General features: G+C 31.9%; 5 protein-coding genes across 5 annotated transcripts; 2 read left to right on the top strand and 3 right to left on the bottom strand.

Annotated features, from left to right (window-relative positions):
* The first annotated feature begins 2841 nt into the window (after nucleotides 1–2841).
* On the top strand, nucleotides 2842–6496 carry Tsp_09517 (small conductance calcium-activated potassium channel protein). The gene is made up of 7 exons (XM_003371238.1): nucleotides 2842–2938; nucleotides 3049–3548; nucleotides 4337–4445; nucleotides 4674–4899; nucleotides 5318–5456; nucleotides 5836–5946; nucleotides 6287–6496. The coding sequence occupies exons 1-7, from the start codon at nucleotides 2842–2844 to the stop codon at nucleotides 6494–6496; spliced, it is 1392 nt and encodes a 463-aa protein (XP_003371286.1).
* A 952-nt stretch (nucleotides 6497–7448) lies between these two features.
* Nucleotides 7449–9078, bottom strand: Tsp_09518 (retinal rod rhodopsin-sensitive cGMP 3',5'-cyclic phosphodiesterase subunit delta). Its single transcript, XM_003371237.1, has 6 exons — nucleotides 9022–9078; nucleotides 8899–8993; nucleotides 8750–8838; nucleotides 8567–8692; nucleotides 7816–7946; nucleotides 7449–7493 (listed from the first exon to the last, which is right to left on the bottom strand). Exons 1-6 carry the CDS (start codon nucleotides 9076–9078, stop codon nucleotides 7449–7451), a joined length of 543 nt encoding a protein of 180 aa, XP_003371285.1.
* Nucleotides 9079–10312: 1234 nt separating this feature from the next.
* Tsp_09519 (hypothetical protein) lies at nucleotides 10313–15284 on the top strand. Its single transcript, XM_003371236.1, has 6 exons — nucleotides 10313–10466; nucleotides 10573–10636; nucleotides 11144–11171; nucleotides 12703–13561; nucleotides 13966–14538; nucleotides 15001–15284. Exons 1-6 carry the CDS (start codon nucleotides 10313–10315, stop codon nucleotides 15282–15284), a joined length of 1962 nt encoding a protein of 653 aa, XP_003371284.1.
* A 2290-nt stretch (nucleotides 15285–17574) lies between these two features.
* On the bottom strand, nucleotides 17575–21436 carry Tsp_09520 (Rap1 GTPase-activating protein 1). Its single transcript, XM_003371235.1, has 15 exons — nucleotides 21245–21436; nucleotides 21057–21113; nucleotides 20394–20570; nucleotides 20041–20144; nucleotides 19913–19991; nucleotides 19701–19856; nucleotides 19476–19663; nucleotides 19221–19434; nucleotides 18633–18791; nucleotides 18435–18576; nucleotides 18255–18382; nucleotides 18111–18199; nucleotides 17939–17992; nucleotides 17747–17813; nucleotides 17575–17697 (listed from the first exon to the last, which is right to left on the bottom strand). The coding sequence occupies exons 1-15, from the start codon at nucleotides 21434–21436 to the stop codon at nucleotides 17575–17577; spliced, it is 1929 nt and encodes a 642-aa protein (XP_003371283.1).
* An 835-nt stretch (nucleotides 21437–22271) lies between these two features.
* On the bottom strand, nucleotides 22272–23072 carry Tsp_09521 (putative G-protein-signaling modulator 2). Its single transcript, XM_003371234.1, has 4 exons — nucleotides 22993–23072; nucleotides 22751–22904; nucleotides 22533–22635; nucleotides 22272–22306 (listed from the first exon to the last, which is right to left on the bottom strand). Exons 1-4 carry the CDS (start codon nucleotides 23070–23072, stop codon nucleotides 22272–22274), a joined length of 372 nt encoding a protein of 123 aa, XP_003371282.1.
* Between the last annotated feature and the right edge of the window lie 785 nt (nucleotides 23073–23857).

Below are 23857 nucleotides of genomic sequence, written 5' to 3'. Positions count from 1 at the left end.
TATTTATTGGACATAATTTTAACGTGGCCGACTTATTCGTTTTGCTTGGAGCTCCTTTATTAAGTTAAATGAAATGGATAATGACGTGATGCGTCAGAGACATGCTATAGCAGAATGTTTCTTATGTTGGCAGAGATGCGGCTGTTTGTCTACTCTGCAGGATGGCATATGCACCTATTTGTTAACAAGCATTCATGACTGTGCTCGTCTTTTCAATTAAATGAGTATATAAAGCATATACTTATTGCCTCTATTGCATATTACTGAAAATAGATAGATGAACTATTTAAACGTGTTTAAATTAATCTGGCTAAAATTTTGACAGGGATTCTGAATTCTTTAAAAGTGACATGGATTTTATGAGGAAAAACAAGAATCTGGAAAATGTTTAGTGATATAATGTTTTTAACGAAGATGGGAAGCAAATTTGTGTAACAATAGTAAGCTGTTTTCAGAATTGTGTGATTGACAAATGCAGTTTCAATTCTGAAATTGCAATGAAAGAATTTTTTGCTTTGGTTTAATTTCAGTGTATTATTTTATTGAATTTCACGTGATAAACTTTTGTGATAAGAATTCATAATTATGAGTTGTTTTATTGTCTTCCTTAATTGATTATAACGAGTGAAAATGCATTATTTATTATTATTATTAATGATTTTTGATAAATAAAAATGACTGCACTGCTAAAAGTGAGCCATGTTTGGGTTAAATAAGGGAGTAATAAATAGGCAGCTCATGTATGTGATATGTTTTACATTTGAAGAATAGCTTTTATAATTCGAGTAGAAATTTATTTTCGAATTTTGTACTCGAAATACTTATTAGCTGTCAGTTGAAATACTTATTAGCTTTCTGCATTTTAATGTGTAGATTTTAAAACAGTTTTTGGAAGATTAAGATAGGCGTGTGTTATAATGTTTGTACTACAGTATGACTGGAAAAATGTTAAAAGTACAAATGCAAAAGTAGTAATAAAAAAATAAAATAAAATGATGATATGCTGCATTACAAAATACGAAATGCTACAACGAACAGGAAATTAACGAAAATTTATTAATCAGATAAATTAAAATGCATCTAAATAAAAATGCAATAGCACTTCAAAAGTCCAAATTTTTTGGAATTACGTTAATAATTTCCATTCAAATCTGTTATTTATTGTTTCATACCAAAAGATCATATTAGATATAATTTTAGATTTTATTTTTTTACTATGTAAAAGTGGTAATTTTAATACAGGTATATAGATAGTATTGAATAAAACTACTGCTATAAATACTGGCGGTAATAATGTCGATTCTCATTTTGCTGAGATTGATAGAGAATTGCATGCTTTGATTAAATTAAATTTAGCTATCTAGTAAAGTAGCTTGTTCGAAAAATTGCCCAGTTAAGAGAATTCACTGGTCTTCGCCTCGTTCAGTATAAATGAGTTGTTTGAAAATACTTTCAGAATGGTGTAGCACCAGGTTTTGGAAATAAAAAAGACAAATTTAAGATGAGTATTTTGGCAGAAAATTGATAGCAAATTGCTTTCTAAATTTGTATACGAGAAGGAAAGACTCAGTCCAGTGACTTTAAGCTGCAAATATCTTCTGCTTGTTTTGTTTGTCAAGTAATAGAGTCAGAAAGTTGAATTATTAATTATTTTATGATTTAAGAGATTTCAGAATTAATATTTTGTATCGTTACTGCGATTTAGACTTTTGCTGCTTTTATTCATAATATGCTGTTCTGTTTTTGTTCAGATGTTGAGCAAAGTAAAATCTGCATTCGATTTGAATGAAATTGAAAGGAAAATTTAATTAAGAAAACAAATTGGATCAGCCATGCCTGCATTTACTGCTGAAATCATGAATGAAGTTTTACCATAGTTGAAAAAGGTTGCTCTCTGTATTTGTTTCAAATGGAAAGCCATCGAAATGTGATGGATGTTTTGCTTTTCACATTGACTCTTTTTTGCAGTAAATCTGTTGCTCACTTAGTTATTCTAAGAAATAAAATTCATTGTAATAGGTAAGAAGTTAATAGTACATTTCTAATATACAATGGAAATAAGCATTACTTTTAAGATGTAGAATTGTTTCATTGAATAATATTTTGATGGATTTTCGTGAAGACTAAAATTTTTTTGTCCATAAAGTTTTTCCACTCATTTAATATTATTCTTTTGTAATTTTTGTGATTACATTTTTCACGTGCTGTTTGTCATCTTCATGCTATTTAGCTTCGTGTTAAGCAGGCTTTCAAAAAGTGCTTCTGACTGTGAAATTCGAATCAATTCTTTGAAGATTGCTCAATATGACTGTGTCTTGGGAATTGCACATTTGGGAATTAATTACTATTGCTTGCATGTTTATGTATTAATTTGAACGTTAACAGCATTAAATGTTATGGACGTACAATTTTTGAGAAATAAATTTGTTCCACTGTGTATGACTGTATTTTGGACAAAAATTAAGCTGCAGTATTCATATTTATTTCTACTAACTGTATTGCGTTGTTTTCTGTTTGCAGTACAGTATCTTTTAGCAGAATGCAAGTTTGACTTCAGTAGTGCATAATCGAAATAAGCTAGAGAAGGTTGCATACGCTGGTAAAGAAATTTATTTCATATGCGCTTTATTTGAAACAACACAAAAGTTGTGTCATAAAGTGGGAATGAAGAGCGAAATGATTGAATTCTTTGTTGATACAAAAGAAAATTTTCCGCATTAAAATTTTATAATTATATTGAATCCTCATGTAACATCTCTTTATAATTATATTAAAGAGTATTAAATTTATGTTTTCATTCAGTTTGCAAATTTCACTTCTTCTTAATCCAACTGCAGCGATATGAGCAACAAAAGCGTTGTAAAAAATACGTCTGGTCATCAATTGAGCAGACCTCAGCAAGTGTTATTTGGGGGAAAAACTCCATCTGCTGACTATGGTTTGTATTATTTATATGCAATATGGTTTTTGGAAATTATTTATAATTTGTGTGTAATTTAGATGACATCGATAAAAGCCCTGGGCGAAATGTGCGATACTTTAGTTTAGCGTTAGATAAAGATGAAAATCCTGCGGCATACAGTGAAGAGCTAGAAGCAGAATTGCCTGGTTCATCATCAAAAGAAAATTGCAATAGCGTGGAAACGGAAAGACAATCTCTATCTTCTCCTACTTTGGGTACGGCGCATTTGCATCCTGAGGAACGGAATCCGCTTTATGAGGTCAGCAATGAATACATGCGCATTATTGGTGGACAGCAAGTTTTCAAAAGTTTGCTCAAAAAGCACAGCGATAGTAGACAGTCACTGCGTAATAAAGCTTCCAATGCTACTGATCTTGCGCTGAAATCTATAAATGAGGCAGAACCAGAAAGTAGAACTTTCTTCAGCGATACAAAATTATCCTTGGAAAGTGATTGGACAGCACGACTGCGTCGACGGAAAATGCTCTTCTATAGACGAATTCGTATCAATGACTATTGTTTTCTGCTAGCTTTAGTGGGCATTGGCGTTGTTGTCATAGAAAATGAATTCCACAACACCACTTATGTAAGTTCATTTCATTCCGATACTTGATTCATTTATCCCAAAAAGCAATACTGCACTGTTTATTAATTAAGCATATAAAGCATCAGTTTCCATTTTCAGGCCTGTGTTTCTAAGTTGATCTTTACATGTACATCAGAAAGTTAAAATAAGCTTGAATTAATATAACTGCAAACTTTTTAGTATTTTTTTTGTTTATGTTACTTTTATCATGTTTTCTTATTTGTAGCACTTCATTAGTATTCTTTAATTGCAAAAATCAGAAAACCTCATGCAGCAAATAAATTTGTTTTGCTTCAGAAATACTATTTTATTAACTAACTGTGTATTTTCTTAATTTTTCAAGTTTACATTTTAGTTTAATGAGCTATTGTGCGGTAATGTTTGTTATATTACTGTTGAAGAATAGTGCTTGTTATTCATTATTTACTTTAAAATACCTTCATTCTTATACCTTATTGCGCGTATTATTTTGTAATTTCTAAAAAATAAGTTTTTAGCAAGCAACTGATCAACAAATCATGAAGAGACATATAAAAACAATTTACATCATATATTTATTGCATATAAATATGTTTGCACATGAGGATCATCTGAAAGTGCTACTTTGCTTTATAGTTTTCAATACTGTCAATAGTTTGCAACTGCATCAGTATGGGAGTGACAGTGGCCTTGATTGTGGGAATAGTTTTGTATCATTCTACTCAAATTCAGGTATTACACTTTACTATGTATTCTTTATTATACTTAATTAGTAAATCCCTTTCTTCATGTGTGATATTTCATTTCAGATTTCATTGAATCGCACTGGTGCAGATGATTGGCGTGTTGCATTAACCACTGGCCAAATAATTCAGCTTGCAACGGAAATTGTCATCTGTTCTGTGGTTCCTCTTCCAGGTACGACTTTGACAAATACAGTGAGGCAGAAATTTCAGAAAAAACAAAAAATAGAAAAAGTAGTGCTTATTTTCAAGTGTTTAATTTTTTTTATTACGCTTGTCAGGACTGTATTTTATCGAAACTGTTCAATTTGATTTTTTCACATAATGAAGATTTGAAATTTTAAACTGGAAATTGATCAGAAAATGTATTCATTTATTCATTCATTTAAATGTCTATTTTCAGCTGATATAATGATCGATTGGACGGTTGTGAAAGAAGATCGTCTTACGACGGAATCAGTAAAGGCACCGTTAAATGCTATTTTATCAGTACTTATGGTTTGTCGTTTGTACTTGCTGGGGCGTTTTATGGCCCTCCGGAGCAAGCAGTTTCAAGATGCAGCTACAAGAAGCATTGCCGCGTTGAATAGAATAACAGTGGATTTTGCTTTCATCTTAAAGTCATTAATGTACGAAAATCCTATTAAAGTGTTACTATTATTTACTGGAGTGCTTTGGCTGGTAATGGCATGGATGTTCAGGCAGTGTGAAAGGCAAGTTTTATGAAATTTCAGTTTATTAAAGCGCTATTCTATTACGTTCTGATTTTATACTAAAGCCTCTTTATATAATATGTGCAGAATTTCAACATTAACACGAATGTAGTTAGTTAGTTATATGGGAACACTGTTGTTGTTATAATTAATGAATATTTTATTAGCTAAGCAAATAGATATGATGAAAATGAAATACTTCAAAATAAAATTTCATTAATGTTTCAGACTGAATAGATTTAATTCATACAATTCTTTTATTACTTTTTCAGAACTTCTTGAAATAATTAGTAAATTATGCCTTTCTGTTTAAATCGTGCATTTATAACTTCAGATTCAATGGAAATCATGACGAATATTTGTATTCTAATTCAATTTGGTTTGTCATCATTACTTTCTTGTCTATTGGATACGGCGACGTTACACCTACTACTTACTGCGGCCGTGGTGTGTCCATAACAACTGGAATTATTGTAAAGCATTTTTTATTGTTTTAATTTTAAATTGAATTAGAATATTGTTTACAGTTTTTTCAAATTTATTTCAACAATAAATATTAAATAGACTTGCTAATAAAGCATTTTTTCGAATGTTTTATAGGTTTTTCAACTGCTTTGATCAACATTAGCGACTATTTTATTATATTAAAATTATTCATAATTATATATATCAATGTTCGTGTTATATAAGCAAGCATTGAAGGAAATTTTTATTTTGTTGAAATTTAAAAGTGGTGCATTTATGAATGAATACATGAAGTTGTAAGAGAACAGGTGAATGCTGTTTATAAATATATGCTATTTGTCAAGATTGTAATAAATTGCAAGTTTTTTATTGAAAATTCTACTTAAGGGAGCTGGTGTGTCTTCTGCTTTGATCGCTGTCATCAGCCGTCAAATGGAACTGACAAGAGCAGAAAAACAAGTAAACAATTTCATGTCTGAATCGAAGCTAAGTCGACAGGTGGGAAAGTGTTTCCATAAAATTAGCATTCAGTGACGATTTTTTAACTTTAGTGCAAAAATATTGCGGCAAAGGTACTTCAGAATAGATGGTTCATTCATCGATACAGCCACGGGAAGTCTTCACATGATGCTATCAAATTACGCAATTATCAAAAGAAATTTTTACTTGCCATAAATGAGTAAGTGAAATATGTATATTATAGTAAAGTTACATGCACACGCACAAGCATATTACATTATATTATATTATGCAGTTCAGGCGTTGTAAGATATATACTTTGCAGTAGTTACATAATGATAAAGGAAAAAGAAGTAATTTTAAAAATTTTAGTTTTAAGCGTATAAAGTGGGAGCAAAGGAAGACAAGTGAAGAAGGAAATGCTCTTGTTGATGTAGCGAAAATGCAAAAAACGATGCACGAAGCTGTATTTGATATGAAAAAAACTCAAGAAGTTATTCTGAATCGTATAGAGTCATTATGCAAAACAATCCAACTTCTGAATTCTGCTGGAAATCAACTTGCTTCCAATGCCCGGTCACCATCGTAGAAACAAGCAGCAACAAATGAATATTCTTAAATATATAAACAATTTTATGCCATAATTATAATTTTTTGTTCAACAACTTTTTACACATGCTCTACGAAGTTGATGATTGATTGCCTCCTTCATAGGCTCTAATATAACCAATATTTTTTTCAGTTTAACATGTACGCGTATAGTGTTTGCTGTTTTTTACATTTCATGAGCAATTTTTCCCGCATGACCAACGAAATTGATACTTTTTCCGTTTTAAACACGTCCATTATTATGATCATTGTAATAGGATGTGATATTAATACTTGCTTGTCTATCGAGATCTGTGTTTTTTATTTTTTATAATAAAATTAGTTGAAAATAATTCTTTTTGACTAATTATTGCGAAATCATTTTCAACGAGAAATGTTTTCTTTCATCCAAGTAAATTAGTGAAATTTTATGAGTTAGTGTTAAATTTTGCCAAGTTGTTAAATATTATGCCGAAAAATATTTTCAATATTAAAGGAAATTATTAAAAATTTATAATAAACGTGATGTTCACAATATTTCATTTTTATCATAGAACCTACTTTCCATTACATACAGTATATCAGCTAGTTACCGTATTTATGGAAGTGTTTGTCGTGCGATCGGTTAGGTTGTACGTTAATGGAGGGGCTAGATATGCACGAACATTTATTTGTTTTTGCTTCTTTCTTGGCAATTTGCTGCTCATTCATTATCTGTAGACTTGGATTGGTGAATGAAATAGTGATATCTATACCGATCGTCCTACAGTGAGAACAGATTTGTAGTTGTTGATCTGTTGAAGAGAAACGAACGGGTCACTGTACTCCATTTATAGGTTTAGGTCAGTCAACTTCACGAAACATGCTGACGATTTGCTCATTTACTTAAGTATCGAATTAGCAGTTCCTCGTACAAGTGGAATCATAAATTTCAATGAAAGTATTTAATTTCTCTACTCACCGTGTCTTAGCAAGTCATTTTGCCGTTGAGTCATCAGCTGAAATTGAAAAACATTAATATTTTCAGTTTTATTTCCTAAAAGGACAAACGTCATTTGTGATTAAAATCCGAATGAAAATGCCAAATGTGAGTTTTTTCATAGACAGTTTGACAACTGACTTACAAATGGCATTAATAGGAGTGACTTATTCTTTGTGACAATAATGCAATGTTTTGTCAATATAATTTGTTTTTAATTAACAATATGGTCGGTTTGTCTGTTGATTATAATTTTTGATCAATTTATTTTATTGGTAAAAAAGTCGCACTCTTGAAGTGCTGACTAATAAATGACCGTCATAAAAATTAGTCTCGATAACCACATTTCCGCTGAGTAACCCTGCTGGAAGCATGTGCGCTTCTGGCGCTGCTTCAATCACACTTTGCCACGTGTTTGTAGAATTTGGTATAACAAAGCCAAACTCAAATTGCCAACCTAAAGCATTTGAAGCTGAAAATGTTTTGTCAAAATTTACGTGAAAATTTATGCTACATGAAATTTCCTTTCGGTTACTATTAATTAATAATGACAACATTTGATTTTTTTTCAAATCTTTAATAAAGTTACAGTCAGCAGCAACAAATAAATTTTGTCGCTTCATATTGTTATCATTTCATATTGAAATTAAGTGTATGGTATTTAGATTTTTTTCACTGAAATAGATATGACAAGTTACGCTATTAATTAATATTATTTAAAAATGATGCGTATTATTGCAAGATGTTCATGACGATTTTACTACAATCCTGCAGTAATAATCCAGTTATGAAGTTTTGCATGAAAATATTTGAGTTATATAAATATATTTTATTTTATGTATGTAAGGTGTATAATTTTTGCGGCTTTGATAAATTTTTATAAGAATAACTGATGTAATGCTGTTTTTCAACAGCATACTCAATTTAAAACTGTTTTTGAAAATTCTAGGAATTTAAAACCATTAAATAAATTGTAAAATCAGACAAAAAACTATTTGCGAATTTTCTTTTTTTAAATCTGTTTGTTAAATTCAAAAATACGGCAAAAGACACATACACGTGTGAATAACAACAAATGCATTGAATGCTTACGTTCAATCACTTCATTTTTTAAGTAAACTTTTTGTTCTAACCAAAATTTTTCCATCTGCTCTGCAGAGCTGAAATTGATTTCACGCGACACAATACGGCATTTTAGAATTTTTTTCGGAACTCGAGCTGCAAAACTGAAAATATTATTCAAGAAAATTGATAATCAAGCGTTGAATATCTAACCTTGATGCTCTGTACCTGGCTGAGATAAATCATCAGTACTTTGCCACAGTATTTTTCCCGTCTCTCCATCACGGAGATTCATCCAGTTTCTAAACAAATTATTATTTTTGCCTTTATATTTGACGTGCCATAAACAATACGCATACAACTTGAATCCTTTAAGTATGTCTGTTGCTCTAGTTGCCATTCTTGCTACACGCAAACCATGTCTGCTGAGTTTACAGATTTTGAAACGACAAACTTTCTGAACTTTTATGACTTAGTAACCAAACGTTTCCATTCTGACGAACAAAATCGAAATATTCTTCACCGTTTACACGGTCGCGCATCAAAATCAATATTAGAGCTTTGCTTTTTGTCACTTAGCAACATAACTTAAATATCATAAACATCTTACTGTCATCATGTGTATTCATTTTTTTCATTTATTACACATAGTTTACGCAGTTATTAATTTACTGAACTAAACATTTCATGATGATCGTTTGAAATTCTGAAATTATTTAAAATAAATCAAATATAAGAAGAAAAATATTAACAAGCAAATGTTTTGAGAAATGAAACTGATTAAAAAAATATCATCGCATCTGTTGTTAGCAATTTTAAGATTCCTGAAACGATAGTCAAATTATTGAGCTAATTTAGCGGATAAAATAGTCATCATTTGTCTTTTTATATTAGCTTGAAAAAATTGAATCCATATATATAAATACGAAAACTGGCAATGTTGTCAGCAGACTGATAAAACGTTTATTTTATCTAGTGATACAGTATATACACAATAGCATTACTTTGCGACAACAAACTTTGCACTTATTATCTAGCATATGACTGAAAGCCAAAAGTACATTTCTGGTAAATTTACATTCTTTTCTGCGAAGAAAATTTTTAATTAAAACACAGTAATTCAAAATTTTATTTCAGCATCTTTCATTAAGGAAAATTTATAATGTCGTGTTTGACGTTTAAAAGTAATTTCATTCATTTTAAACTGTATTTCCAAATTTATAATAACGAAATTGTAATTTATTATATATTTGTGCAAAACTCTTTATTGAGAACATCATTGGCTAACTTTCATATTAAAAATACTTATAAATAGCCAGATAAATGAAATATATTCAAAATATTTTAAATTTGAATTTTTAAATCAAATAATAAATTTAAATTATTATAAAAATTAATTTTTTCTTCCATTCAGCAATACACGAATGTTAGTCATCTAAAATTTGAACCTGCTTATTTTTAAATGTCTAATCACAGGATGCAATTAGCGCTTCGTTTATTTTTACGTTTGTTCTTACTTAAGTTTCATATAATTGATACTGAAAGAATTCGATTATTAATTTTTGCATGAAGTTGTTCATTTAAAACACTTTTTCAGCTTTTTGCTATACTTATTAAGCAGTATTACTGTTCTCGCGTGATCGTATGTTCATTGTTTTGATTGTTTTTAATTGTGGGAGGCTGCATTTAAATCTGATGATCAGATTAACAGAGTTTTTAAATCTTGAATTTTCTTTTCTATTGTACTGATAGTTATTTTGTTTCCTTTTTAAAAAAATGTGTTGTTATTCACCAGTGAAATTGACATTTTCTAGTGTTATTAATGCTGATCCATTTCTGATGAAGCTGTTTTGTTTGGAAGACAGTTCTAACATTGAGGCAGTGTTGTTGACTCTTTCCACCATCTCATTTCCAATTTTGCTTCATGCAGGTGAGTTATTTTAATTTCAATTTGATAATATTAAAGAGACTGTTTTGCTAATTTCTTGTTTTGTCTCTTCAAATTTGCGATATTGTCCTTATAATATGTGTTGCAGAATGTGGATTTCGTTGTTTTATTGAAGAAATGACTGTTTTAAGGCACTTTTTAAAATGTGTTCGGTGAAATTTTTAAATTTCTTTAATATAATAATATATCAGTTGCAGTGATATTAGTTTTTGTGGTTTATATTAAAATTGTTAGGTGTGCGGTATGTTGTTGTTGATATCTAAGGAAGCTTTTTGATTCAAAAAGTTGACATTTTATTTCCATCCGTCTGTTATACTTCCATTTATTTTGTTCTATTTATTTTCCTTCGTTATCAACCCAATAATGCACATTTTACATGGCACAGTTTTTAACTTTTTAAGCACTGCTATAATTAGACATGCTTGTTTACATTTTTCTGTCAATTTCATCTTTTAATGGCCGAATTATTTACATTGTGAATACTTATTCATTCATATACTTTTTGAAAGAATATATTATTTTCACACATTTATTAGTTTTAAATATATTAAGGTGTATGGGAAAAAATTGAATCGGTGAAATTCATTTTCTAACATAAAGCATCATGAAAATTTGAAAAACATTTAGAGTTCACGTTATTCATTGTTTTCTTTTTCAAGCAGGAATTCTGACTTGACATGGATAAAGGTTAGTGAGGGTTTAATGAAATTTATTAGCTGAAGTAAAGATGTCTGGAATCAGCATCTGCTGGAAGTTTATGTTGGATAAAGTTGACGAGAGAGAACATGTGCACTTTTAGACTTCCTTACACCACTCTGCATTAATGAAATATTTGTACCATTATATTGTTTTATGTAGAATATAATTATTTAAAAAACGCAAAAAAGTATTCAGTGATTTTGAAATTTTAAGATTATGAAATTTTATTATCTGTTAGTACTTTATTTTGAAATAACGATCTCATTTTTTCAGTAAAGTTTAAAATGCATTTTCTCTTGTTATCAAGAAGCTTAACTGAGTTTTGAGCGATTAATTTTCGCAATTATGAAAATTAATTTTTCTCATAATGCATTGACAACGTTTATCTGCTTCAGTTTGCTTCAGAATCATTTACAAATTCTTTATTTTTACTAATATTTCGTATAGCTTATATGCATGGTTATTAATATTTCCTACACATTTTTAAATTAAAGACTTGAATTGTTATTCTTTGGAATTGTTTATTTATGTTATTGTTAATGTTGGCTATAAAAAAAATTTAATTCTGAATGTTCTGATTGCTTATAAGTTGGAGAAATTACACTTTCGTATTTTGTAATTGTTCTTTAATAGTGTATACAAGATACTCATAGATCTTCTTAGTGTATATAAGATTGCATAGATGGTTTCGTAGTTTTAATTACAAATTAGGATTATATAGAAAGTAAGTTACTTAAATAATGAACAACAGCAAATTGAATGTTATTGTGAAAAAATGAAATTCCTAATTCTGATATTTGTTTAAGTTACGAAATGAACACTGTCTGAAATTTTCTATCAATTTTTAATTTTCTCTAATTTGTTTCTTGGTGTGGTATCCGATATTGTCATTTAACTTTGTTTATTTGTAAAATTTAGGCCAGTTGTTTGACCATGAGATTCATACTGTAGAATATTAATTAAACAAACTTGATCGTCATTGCTGTCTTTTGTTATTACTTATTATTACTGTCTTTTTTATTTTAAGTTCCTTTTATATTATAATATATGTAATATTATTATAATATACGATAATATTATATGCTTTGTGGAATTAAAGTGTTTTATTATTATTTATAAATAACTCGACTCTGCCTTGATATCTTTGAAAATTTGCTGTTACATTTAGATAATGAGGTTTAAAAAGTTGTTGCATTTTTAAAATTGATTTTATAATTAATTTTACTGTAATATATTTGATTGTTTCACTTTTTAATAAGAATGGATGTCTCTAGTAACTGTACTGCGTAATGCTTTAAAATGATCATTTTAACTGGTATTTTTGTTTAATTTTGGTTAATATATACATATATATGTATATATATATATATGTATATGTTTGTGTGTTTGATAAATATAAATTTGAAAGCAAAGAGAGATAGAATTATCACGAAATGAGATTGTTAGTTTTATTAAGTGGCCAATTTTAATATTGCAGTGCATTGAATATGAAATTCAGTTTTTGATTGAACATTTCTAGATACCTGAGCGCGAAAGGACTATTGGTGTGGATGAAGGCTTAAATCGCTTGAAAAATGTAAAGGTTTCATTTCAACTGCCCGTTGCAGCGGCGAAACGCCTGCAGCGTTTGAACGCTCAGGAACCGTCTTGCCTGCGTTCCATTGGTATCTTAGCCGTTCATGTGGGAGGCGAGCATGAGGAACACGATGTAGGAAAGGATGATGCGCGATTGATCCCTTCATTTTCTGGTGCTACACGTCGGCAATCTTGCGAAGCGGATTCGCTGGCAACATCTTTGCTCAGACACTGTTATTCAAACAGCATTAATAACGAGACGAACAAAAGAAAGACCGCTGCACGCGCAGGAAATGGGCTACAGTCTCGGTCCGTGAGTTCTGCTAAAACATCTGACTCGGGCATCAGTGCTGGAAGCAGCAGCCCATTGCTTGTCGGTTTGCTTTTGCAAAGTGGATTTTCTGACGGAACAGCAGAGACGTCATCTGTTAATATTTCTGAAGACCGCAGTTGGTTGACAGGAAAAGTCGAAAGCTCTGCAGCGCCGGTGTCCAAACGACGTCGTGGTGGTTCAAGAATGCGTAAAGAGATCTTAAGCCCTCCTGTGCTCAATCATCCACTGAAGCAGCGTCAGCAGCACAGGCAGTTATACGATGATTCTTCTCAGGCTAGGGAAAAGCGTGAGGCGATCATGGACGAAGTGATACAATCTGTCGTTTCCGATATGAAAGCATACAGTAATGATGATAATGGTAATAACAATAATGGGAGCGATTCTTCTGTGAAAAGTCACGGTGAGCTCGAATCCAATTCAGTAGCTTTAAGCGACGAACAGTCAGGAACGAATAGTAATAATATTACTGGTAAGTTGTCGTTTTGTTTATTTCTTCCCAGTTTTGTGGTCCATCTTTCAAATATTTTTCACGTGCATGCACATTGGATAGTGTTAATTTATGACATTATCTAACGCTGTAGTTCTACTTGGTGGTAAACTTTGGAAGTTGCATAATTTAAATATCAGTCTTTTGGAATTTTTTATTCTTCAGACGTTGCATGCACACGTGTGCTTTAATACAAGCTTGTAAATGAGGGCTATTTGTAGGCTTGGATTTTGTTGTATTTGTGAAGTAGTGATTGATTTTTTTTGTAAATGAAATAAATTTGATATGTTTGATTCAGATTCAATTTATTGATTGTAAATTGAAATTTGCGACGTTTTCATTCTGTTGCGTATGTCGTGGGATGAAATTGAGCGATGATGTTTTAGATGAGTATTGTAATGCTGAACAGCAGATGTTGAGCACCGACGCGAACGTTGAACTTCCAACTGATGCAGTGCAGCTGAATAGGGAAGATTCAGAATCTTTGTCGCGAACAATTTTGCCAGCTGATGATCTCAGCCGTTCAGATTCATCCTGCCTTGTTGATTCAAATTGCACGTCTTCTACTTTATCAAATGTCGATGGTACTACAGAGCAGGTCGACAAGGGGCAGTTGTCTGCGAATATTGTTCCATCCGAAGGTGAAGTAGACGGGCAATGTACAATGACCAATGGCGAAAGAGACTCGACAGTGGTCGATGTCCGATTAAGTAATGGACCTGCGCCTAGGGAATTGGAGAAGAAAAATGAAGACGAGTTGGCAACGGGCAACAGCCAAAGCGGTGACAACTTTGAACAACAGCAACAGCATGCAGAGTCGACTAGCATGGTGACCAATGCCGCCAGTGTGATGGTGGATGACTGTTTCTCAGATCGCAACAGTTTTTTATTGCACGCGGTCCAGTCAGATCACGATTACACAGAGCCAAGCTTGTTACGGCAACAAGGGACAACAGCAGGTCGTTGCAGCAACGATCAGCAGCAGCAGCAGGAGGAGGAGGAGGAGGAGGAGGAGGAGAAGGAAAAGAAAGAGGAGGAGGAGCAGCAGCAACAGCAACAGTTGAAATCAAGGCTATCGACCGATGATAATACTCTGCTTCCTACTATGAGCAGTCTGGCTTCAGGATCAGATTCATGCACTGCTAAAGGCCGGGTGCTGGACACTTCGGTCGAGCTGCTGTCGGATCAGGGTCAGGGTCAGTGTCAATGGCCCTTGCAGGCAGAAATCTCATCTCTTCAACAGCAGAACGTAGGCAGCAGCAGTTAGCGAGCAGCGCAGTTGTTTCGTCTATTATTATTATTATTATTATTATTATTATTATTATTATTATTCTCATTTTTTCCTTGCTGAATTATTTCAAGCCAAAACAAGAAAAGTCAGCTACACTTGTTCTTCTCTTCTCTCTTAGTTGGTTTTTCAGTTGAAATTCTTTTTTGTGCATTAAAAAGAAAAGAAGAAGAAAGTTCGTTTTTCGAAGTTTGTCTATTTCAATGCAAACTTGCTTGTATGCAGTTTGCAGTTGGCAGCCGGACAAATTTCAAAATTGACTGTTTTCTACTTTTTTTTGTTGTTTTATTGATGTGGGAATTATTGTCGTTGCCGTTTCTGCCTGCCAAGCTGCTAGTTCGTCTGCCCGTGTTGTCATCGGCAATGTTGCATTCATTGTGCATGTATGTAGCATTTGCTCCATTCTCTCCATACTGATGAAATTTATTATCAAATTAACTTTGTTTTCTTTCTTTATTAATTTTATTGTTTGGCGTGAATTAGTGAAATTCGTTGAACAATGATCTGATTTTTGTTTTTTTCTCTTTCTTTTCAACTTTCTTCTCATCAGCAGAGAATAATATAGTAGGTATATTCTTTTTCTCAGATGTGAATTGTTCTTGCTCTTTCTCTCGAATGATCTTGTTTCTTTGACTTTCCCTTCCAAAAGTTTTGTGTATTGTGCAATGAGAAAAGTGTTTCACATTTTCATGATACAGTGCGTCAAGCGATTTTGATGATATTATAATTGAACGGTTGCAGTAACTTTCAGCTACGGATTATAGTCGAATCTCAGGTTTTAGTTCGCCTGACGAAATCTGCACGCATAAATTATTTCCCTCCCTCCCCCCCCTTCTAACTTTTATGTTTTCACCATTTTATTTTGTTCCTTCCTGCAGAGAGGCGACTGGACCAGCTTAACCAAAATTACTTTTCTCATCTTGCTATGATGCTTACTGGTTCTTATCGTTTAAGAGTTGGCTGGGCTTCCACGGTGCGTTGTATAAAAACAATAGGGAGCCCTCCTTCGAAAGTACGTGTGAACTGGTACAACGAATAAAAATATACATGTTTATTTTGTGTGTATTTGCTTTTTTTTGTTGAATTCCATTCATACTGTCAGTAAATAAAGCTTTTAACGTCCTTTTTTACTTTTATGCAAAAGAAGAATTCATCATTTATATCACCAACCAACTACCTGTGAAACCACCAACTCACTGCTTGCTCTTGCATACTGCTGCAATTATCGAGGTAAGTAAAGTTAACAATTTTAGTTGAAATGCGGGTTTAATGCGTAATAAATATAGTATAATGTCTAATTATGATGAATTTTGTCTTCGTTACTGTTTTTCTTCAATTTGGCAAATTCATGTTTAATTTCACTTAATGCAATTCAATACTACCAATGTGAGTCACTAAATGCTGCTAATGCTGTGGTGTTAATTTATTTTTTATTCATTCACTGATTTATTCATCTATACATTATTAATATTAGGATGGCAAAAGCTGCTTGTTTAGGCAGAAGCTTTGCAATTTGCTTATTTATGTGAATGTAATAATTGTGTAAGTTTGCTGTTGACATTCGAAATCAGCTACTGGGAGTCCTTTGCTAGAAACGACTGCTATGCATGTGTTAGATATTTTTTTCATCGTTATTATTTTAGATTATTCTAAATATGCATTAATATTGAATTCTGAATGAAAATATTTCTTATTTAAGATATTTCTTTTTTACTTGGTTTGTCTTGTCACCAGATAGATTATGTTTTGTTGTAAGGAGTTGTTACTCATTCACATACAGCAAAATAACTCAGCAAAAAGTGTCACTTTGAACAACAGACTTGTAGCTAGTATGTAGCGCTTGTAAATGGAAAACAACAAAAGCAGAGCAGATCAAACAGATGGACAGTTGAATTTACCCTTCAGATTATTTGTTTCATATTTTTTCTGCCAAACATTTTTTGTATTAATTCTTTTATAATGTACATGAGTTTGTCGATTGTCAAAGTAAAAACACGCACGTATCATTCGATATTTTATAAACAAATGAATAAATAAATAAATATAAATATATATATATATATATGTAATTAGTAACTGAAAATCCCCTCTGACACAGCTTTTATCATTAGACGGCAATTGGAAATTTAAAGTTCAGTAAACTTTACATTTGTTGATTTCGATCCGTTGTCGAAAATTTCAACAGCTGCTGTAATTTGTTTATTTCATCATAGGCTGCTTCCAATTCGGCTGACATTTGAGTTTCTCTTTTTTTCAGCTTTTTGATATCACTTTTGCAACTCTAAATTATTTTTCATCAAACAGCTATGATGTATGTTTGAAGTATTTCATTTTTTCTCAATTTTATTGCGTAAAAATGTTGTATTTTTAAGTTAAAAGCGAAAACTGTATGGTAGATTTTGAATTTTAAGAAATTGAAAGTATGAATTCTTTTTCAATTGGTCAAAGTAAATCCTCACCACATTTTGACGAAGAAGGTCCAGTTTTTCATTTTTCAACTTCGACATTTCCTGCAACAATTCTTGAAGCTTTTGAAAGTCTAAATGAAGTAAATATTTAATTCATATATATATATATATAATATAACTTTTAAAAGTTGGATTTTAGTTTTATGGTTTAAAGCAGACTTTCTATTATCAATTAATATCACTAACAATAAATAGCAAAGTCGATTATATTATAGAAGTAAGCAAAATATAATCTTCATTTAACCTGCACATTTGTCTTTATTGTCCTTATTGAATGTCAGACAAGATTTTTCCGGTGAATCTTTCCAAGCCATGCAAGCTAGATGTTTAAAATTTGATGTTTCAGCACTAGACATGCTTTCCTAAACGAAGTATGCATTAAGAAACTCTCGCTAATTGAAAACTGCATACCATTCCAGTATCAGAATCGTGTTCCAGTTCAGCACTATCTATACTCGATGATTCTGAATCAATTTGACTATAAAATAGCAAAATAATTTAAAGTGTCAAGCAACAGATAGTACATTAAATATGGAATAAAGTAATGAAAACAATTTAACTTGAAATTAGCATTGAATGATAAATAGACTAGTTAAAACTTACTTAGCAAAAGTTCTATCAGGGCTGCTGCATTGTGATGGAGTAGATCGTGCTGTGCTGCACGAGATATATGTTGGAGATAAATTTAAATATGACGGTTTGGAACTTGATTTTGAACTAAATTTGTGCACTCACTGTGAGAAATTTATTAATTTTTTACATTATTTGCACTAACCTGCTGCTCTGAACGTCAGCGTTAAAGTGATCACCACTTTCTACATTTCTACGATCAATTTTCGATGCTGTCAACGTTGCTTTTCCACTCTGAAGAATAACTGCCATAGAATTATATTAAAAAAACATAGGAAATAATTCTCACGTGAATATTGTCTTTTGTTAACACATCACCGCTGAAAAGGCTATCTTTTTTGCGTGCACTGTCTGATCGATCAACATTAGCTGCTTCAGACAGTTGTGCAGAATGTCGGTGCTTACTTCCTGTTAATGCTGAAGGAAAATGATTAAAACCAAAAAATGTATATACAACCTCATGATGTACCTTTTTTTACGGAGCTAAAAAGACTTATAGATGACATGGATTCTTTTGCAATTTCAGGGTGCAGAAGAGAACCATAATGTTCAATGTTACGTTGCTTGAGCTCATTAAATAAAGCCTCCAAAAGTGACGTTCTTGTTCTTTCCTAACATTAGATACAAACGTTTAAGCGGTAAGAAATTCCAAATGATTATTTCTTACAGCTAAACTGGCAAATTTACGTGCCCGGTAGCATGCATTTTCTGCGTTGATCAGTTTTGTGAGCAGGAAAGTTTTCAGCTCTTGACCTTTAATAAAGATAGGCGGTGATGGAAGCGCAGGCCCAAATGGTGGTACGTCATCTCTAGCAGTAACTGTTACCTTGAAAAGTAAAGCGGAAATCAAGTGATTCTGGGAATATGAAGAACCACAAGAACTAATGAGCTAAAAGCTAGAGTTAGGATACATACATACATGCATATATATATAGCTGTGTCGGAATTCAGTTCCTTAGTGAGTACTATTTTAAAGAGCTGCTTAATTTTTAGTTATCCTTCTTATACATTAATTGAAAATAGATATCGTTAAGTGTGATCATCATTAACTAGGAATTTCATAGAGTCTAAAAATTGTGGCGTTAGCAATTCACTTGAACTTCATTAAGTTAAGAAAAGATTAGATTAATTATTCAAATAAACTGAAGGCATGCAAAGGAAGCATTATATTTTAGATGAAACTTTTCCAGTTACGTTCTCAGGCACACATTAATGTTTACTGATAATTTAAGGAAAAGGAGTTGTATTGCAATACCTTGTAGTGTGTTGTTGAACTGCCTGTGTCAACAAATGTGACAACAATATAGGCATGCAGAAAGTGTGAGGCAATCATGTCAGGAACGAAAGGTGTATTGTCATCTTGAAAAATAATTGCGACAATGTCATTCCCAATATGTCGCTTGCGTTGAAGCTGCTGCGCATCACCAACAGTATATGGCAGCAGTGTTGATACATGAAACATAATTTCTCTGCAAAAAGCAACTAAATTAAAAGCTAGCAAAGTTAGCACTTCAAGGTGACTCGCCTATCTTTGAATTTTGTATAAAAAGATTCTTCTCCAGTCTGCCCATGCACTGTATCCAAACCTCCACGAAAACCCTTGAAATTTTGCAGTTGCACTTTTTCACCAATAAATTCAAGAAATTCTTCCATTTTGTCGCTATGCTCAGCGTTGCCAAATAACTCTTCTTCAGAAGTCTGAAATAGTCAGTTATAAAAATTCTCCTTCAGTCACCTTCTGCATAAATACAACCTGTCCAAATTTTTGATATATAATACCAAATTTATAATTGTTCACTAATACGTGTTCATCAAACGTCATGATTAGTTCTGTACCCTTTGGGAACATCACCGGCGTAAAGCACTCTGTACTAATGTCTTCGCAGAGAAACTGAAATTTTTGTCAAATAACTACTGCTTGTATTAATTCTGTAACAATAATGAAACCTTTGCCATTCGTGCGGCTGTCAACAATTCACCAATTCGATTTGCAGGCACCATTTCATGAATTGTCCCTGTTTTAAGCCTAAAAAGACAAGTAAATAAAAACTCATTTTAAGAATCAAATTTTTTACCTCAGTATAATGCGGAGATATTCCTGTGAAGCAGTTGACTCCACTCGCACAGACAACACGATAGGCCCTAGTCTGTCGTCCAACGCGTAGAAATTGAAATGATCCTTTAATGGTGATACTGTTTATAAATTTTAGAAAATGAAATTTAAAATTGTAGGATGTATAAATTTCATTTCAATGTCATATGGCACCGCTTTTCAATTAGAAACATCATATGATGAAATAAAGTAAATGACCATTATTTCAGTCAAAAACAAATTTCCGCAGCATAAAATCAAATAAATTAAATTAAATTAACTGTAAATAGAAATAAAATTTTCATTTTCCATGTGGCTAAAACTGTATACATTTACTTTTCCAAAAAAATGCCGCCTGTACAATTTAGCCGTCTCATCACTTTCCAGTCTCAGCCTTTGGCAGCTGCTACACGTAGATTCCGTAAGATGTTCCTCTGATGAAGCAGTATCGATCCAATATCCACCATGAAGTGGCATAACCACTGTTGGAAATGGGCCACCTCGACTAAGCACCTTAAAATGAAGCTAATGCAAAGCTTTTACTAAATAAGCTGGTACTTTAAGACAACAATTAATTCTTCAACAGTTAACACAATTCTTGCGTAATTGACTAAAGTAGTTTCAAGAAAACTGTTTTAAAACATTTCGATTTTGTTTTCAATATGAAAGCAAATATGAATACGTCAGACCAAGGCATGTCTAATAATTCATTATTAATAACTCAATTCATAATTTTTAATATCATTATTTTTGCTCTCGAGCAGAGATTACGTTTATGTGGTTGCATTATCAAGACATTTTTCAGTATGTAGCAAACCGTTATAATTATAATTCTGCATGTTCAGTCTGTACATATATTATTTATTTATTTAAAGAGTAATGTAAATAGATGTGAAATTACGAAAATTTTGCATTTGAAATCGAATGCTTCGAAAGCACCCAAGTAATAACAAAGTGTCGTCAAAATTGTAATTTAAGCACCATTAAATGTTCACTTACTTCATGAATGTTTTCACGTGGGCTATCATTTGGTGCAGATTTTCTGGTTGACAAACTCTGAAATTACATTAATATGAATAAAAAATCTAAAAGTTAAACATATAACAGATTTATTTAAACAGGAACTAATTAATTACGGTTGAACTGTTGGGACAAGGTTTAAAGTAATCAGTAATACTCCGGCTAACCGTTGCAGACGTGTTCCAAGTCAGAGTAGATAATCTTAATGAAGGAAATGAAATACTTTTTCTTGTGGAACAAACTAAACGACTGCGAGAAAGGGACTTTCCGGACGGAAAATGGTTACGCATCCAGCAAAACATCGTGTTACATACTATAAACACATACTGCTCTCTTTCGTTCCAAATTTTCACATGCATATTTGAAGCTTTGCGCAAGTAAAGATTGATTTCATCGTCGGCTAAGAAGAAACCAACGAGCACTTCTGATTGGCATTCGATCTTCGATGAATAAAACTGGGAACAAAGAACTGACGCTAAGGCTAACCTTAGGCAAAATTAATATTGATTACAAGCTGGACAACCTTACCCACCGCAAAATTAGCATTATTGTGAACCATCAAGAGCTAATTCGATTGATTTTTTATGATTTCGTGAATGTTGAACTGGAAATACAGAATGCTGGTGTGTGTAAGCTATTAGGATGACCATTTGAAAAGTTTATAAGCTGTAAAAAGTAATACGATACTTTATATAGTAAAATATATTACTGTATGAATTTCGTAATCACTATAAATTACTAAAAAATGTCGCTCAGTGCATCACTAGGAAGCATAGTATCAGAATGGAATGTTTTTCAGTTTTCAAAGCGTTTCTTTGATGATTATAAAATAATAATTAACCTAAATACTATTTCTAAATGTTCAGCTGTTCTTTATAAACGGTAGTAGATAACAATGCAGTGATCACTTTCAACGGAGAGCATAAATTTACCGAGTTGTTCACAAATTTAAATAAAAAAATATGCGCATTATTGCATTTTTATTTACCAAAAGTAAGGAAGCAGTTTTCCGTATAAAAAGCACGCTAGTACATTCTTATTTGTTATGATACTATTTGTGTGCATTCTATATTTACACTCTCGTCGTTAATTGCTCAAAGAAAGCAAATTTGTCCAGTATGAAAATTCTCCGTCTTAGCAAAACAGCTCCAATAAAGAGCAATTCCTTAAAAAGCCTTAAAACTTGCAATTGTTTTAACTTTTGCAATAAAATCTAAGAAAGAAAAGTTCTGTAAAATAACTTAAAATTTTATTTTCCAAATTCTTAAACTGAATTTCTCAAGCATTAACTTCAACACTTTATTGTTTCAGTTTTGCAGATTATTCAAATGTATATATATATATATATAAATTTAGTTGCTGCTTTTTTTGCAGAATTCTTTGAAAAATCATATTATTACAAAATAAAGTCAAAGTTTAGCTCTGTTGAAGTTCTTAATTATATTTAAATGAAACTTGCCTCCTTAGGGCTGTTGCTACTCGGAAGAGGCCAGCTACAGCGCTGATCTTCTAAACGATTTCCTTGAAGTCGCTCAAGCAGAGCAAGAAAATCCTGAACCTGTAAAATGGATGGAATTTTAAAATTAGCAATTATAATTCAACCTCAAGTTCAGAAATAATAAAAAGTTCAATATTTAGTAAATAATATGACTTAGAGATATTTCGTGGCATACCTTTTCATCAGAAGATTCAGTTACGGAGTGTTTCACTGGTAAGGCCAGTTCGACGGTTTGATTGGACTGAAAATAGCACTGTGAAGGTATGGGAAACGATTGAACTTCTCGTTGATGCAAGTCGCAAACAATCTTTCCACTGCTAGGATGCTTCCTAAAATGAATGGGGAATGTTATTTTGAAAAATAATAATTTTCAGAAAACAATCAAAAAGTGCGTCAGTCGGTGATATGGCTAAACACGTCACTTCGTCAAAAGCATCACTGACAGATCTGAGTGCAGCAACAAACACCAAGGTTGAACGAATGGAGTTTGCTCGCATGCTCAAATTTTGCGTTTCAATCGTTCATACAGCGTTTGGCTAGATGATAATCAAAATCAGTTTACATTAGAAGCCGCGCAAGATGGCTTACAGTAAACTGTACGTCGAAAAAGACAAAACAGAAGAGTACTGCTGAAATCATGAACGCGTTAAAAATAAATTCTCACAGCTGTGTAAAGATGCGCCAAATCACAAATATGCTGGATTGAAAATGAAAACAATGTAGTAAAAAAGAATATTCAGTATTTGCATGTAAATTATACAAATACAGCTAATCATTATACACAAAACAGCTATAAACAACATTTGCGAATAGTTCAGTGAATAACTAACTAGTAGCAGCTAGTGCATTCTTCTCAACAGCAATTGTACGGCAGCTCTTTCTAATAGGATATTTACTTAACGTATACACTTTGACGTAATTGTCATTCAAAAACAGTATTTCTTTCTCAAATGTACTTACCACAATATTTATTGGAAAAGGCAACACATTTTGTTAGTCCAAAATTAATATGCCTTAATAGCATTTTTATAAACAAAATGAATTTCAGTAGGCACAATTTTATTTAAAAAGGCACAATAAATCGATAATACACTATTTAAGAGAAGTGTTCTTACACAAATGCACAGCATTCTCATTAGACACCTTATACAACCTGAAAGAAAAACCAATCAACTTCCAAAAGAGTGTAAAGCCAATATCAGCATTATTTCTTTCATAGAAACAAGCTAAAAATTTGTTGCTTTCATCTGTGCTTCTATGTGAACAACTGATTAATTATAAA

Source organism: Trichinella spiralis (genome assembly GCF_000181795.1).
Source record: "Trichinella spiralis strain ISS 195 chromosome Unknown Scfld9, whole genome shotgun sequence".
Taxonomy (NCBI): Eukaryota; Metazoa; Nematoda; class Enoplea; order Trichinellida; family Trichinellidae; genus Trichinella; species Trichinella spiralis.
Note: the sequence above shows the minus strand (reverse complement) of the source record. Positions and strands in the feature narration are given on the sequence as shown.

Coding starts and splice junctions, on each gene's coding strand:
- Tsp_09521 (XM_003371234.1), bottom strand. CDS start 23,072: ATGCGAGCAAACTCCATTCGTTCAACCTTGGTGTTTGTTGCTGCACTC. Junction 22,905..22,992: donor GATGCTTTTGACGAAGTGAC/GTGTTTAGCCAT, acceptor CATTCATTTTAG/GAAGCATCCTAGCAGTGGAA. Junction 22,636..22,750: donor CTGAATCTTCTGATGAAAAG/GTATGCCACGAA, acceptor TCCATTTTACAG/GTTCAGGATTTTCTTGCTCT.
- Tsp_09517 (XM_003371238.1), top strand. CDS start 2,842: ATGAGCAACAAAAGCGTTGTAAAAAATACGTCTGGTCATCAATTGAGC. Junction 3,549..4,336: donor AATTCCACAACACCACTTAT/GTAAGTTCATTT, acceptor ATTTCATTTCAG/ATTTCATTGAATCGCACTGG. Junction 5,947..6,286: donor AATCGAAGCTAAGTCGACAG/GTGGGAAAGTGT, acceptor TTTAGTTTTAAG/CGTATAAAGTGGGAGCAAAG.
- Tsp_09520 (XM_003371235.1), bottom strand. CDS start 21,436: ATGCATGTGAAAATTTGGAACGAAAGAGAGCAGTATGTGTTTATAGTA. Junction 18,792..19,220: donor GTTCAACAACACACTACAAG/GTATTGCAATAC, acceptor TTACTTTTCAAG/GTAACAGTTACTGCTAGAGA. Junction 18,577..18,632: donor GTAAATTTGCCAGTTTAGCT/GTAAGAAATAAT, acceptor ATCTAATGTTAG/GAAAGAACAAGAACGTCACT.
- Tsp_09518 (XM_003371237.1), bottom strand. CDS start 9,078: ATGCGCGACCGTGTAAACGGTGAAGAATATTTCGATTTTGTTCGTCAG. Junction 8,839..8,898: donor GACATACTTAAAGGATTCAA/GTTGTATGCGTA, acceptor TAATTTGTTTAG/AAACTGGATGAATCTCCGTG. Junction 7,494..7,815: donor GGTTACTCAGCGGAAATGTG/GTTATCGAGACT, acceptor TTTCAATTTCAG/CTGATGACTCAACGGCAAAA.
- Tsp_09519 (XM_003371236.1), top strand. CDS start 10,313: ATGTGTTGTTATTCACCAGTGAAATTGACATTTTCTAGTGTTATTAAT. Junction 10,637..11,143: donor CACTTTTTAAAATGTGTTCG/GTGAAATTTTTA, acceptor TTCTTTTTCAAG/CAGGAATTCTGACTTGACAT. Junction 11,172..12,702: donor CTGACTTGACATGGATAAAG/GTTAGTGAGGGT, acceptor GAACATTTCTAG/ATACCTGAGCGCGAAAGGAC.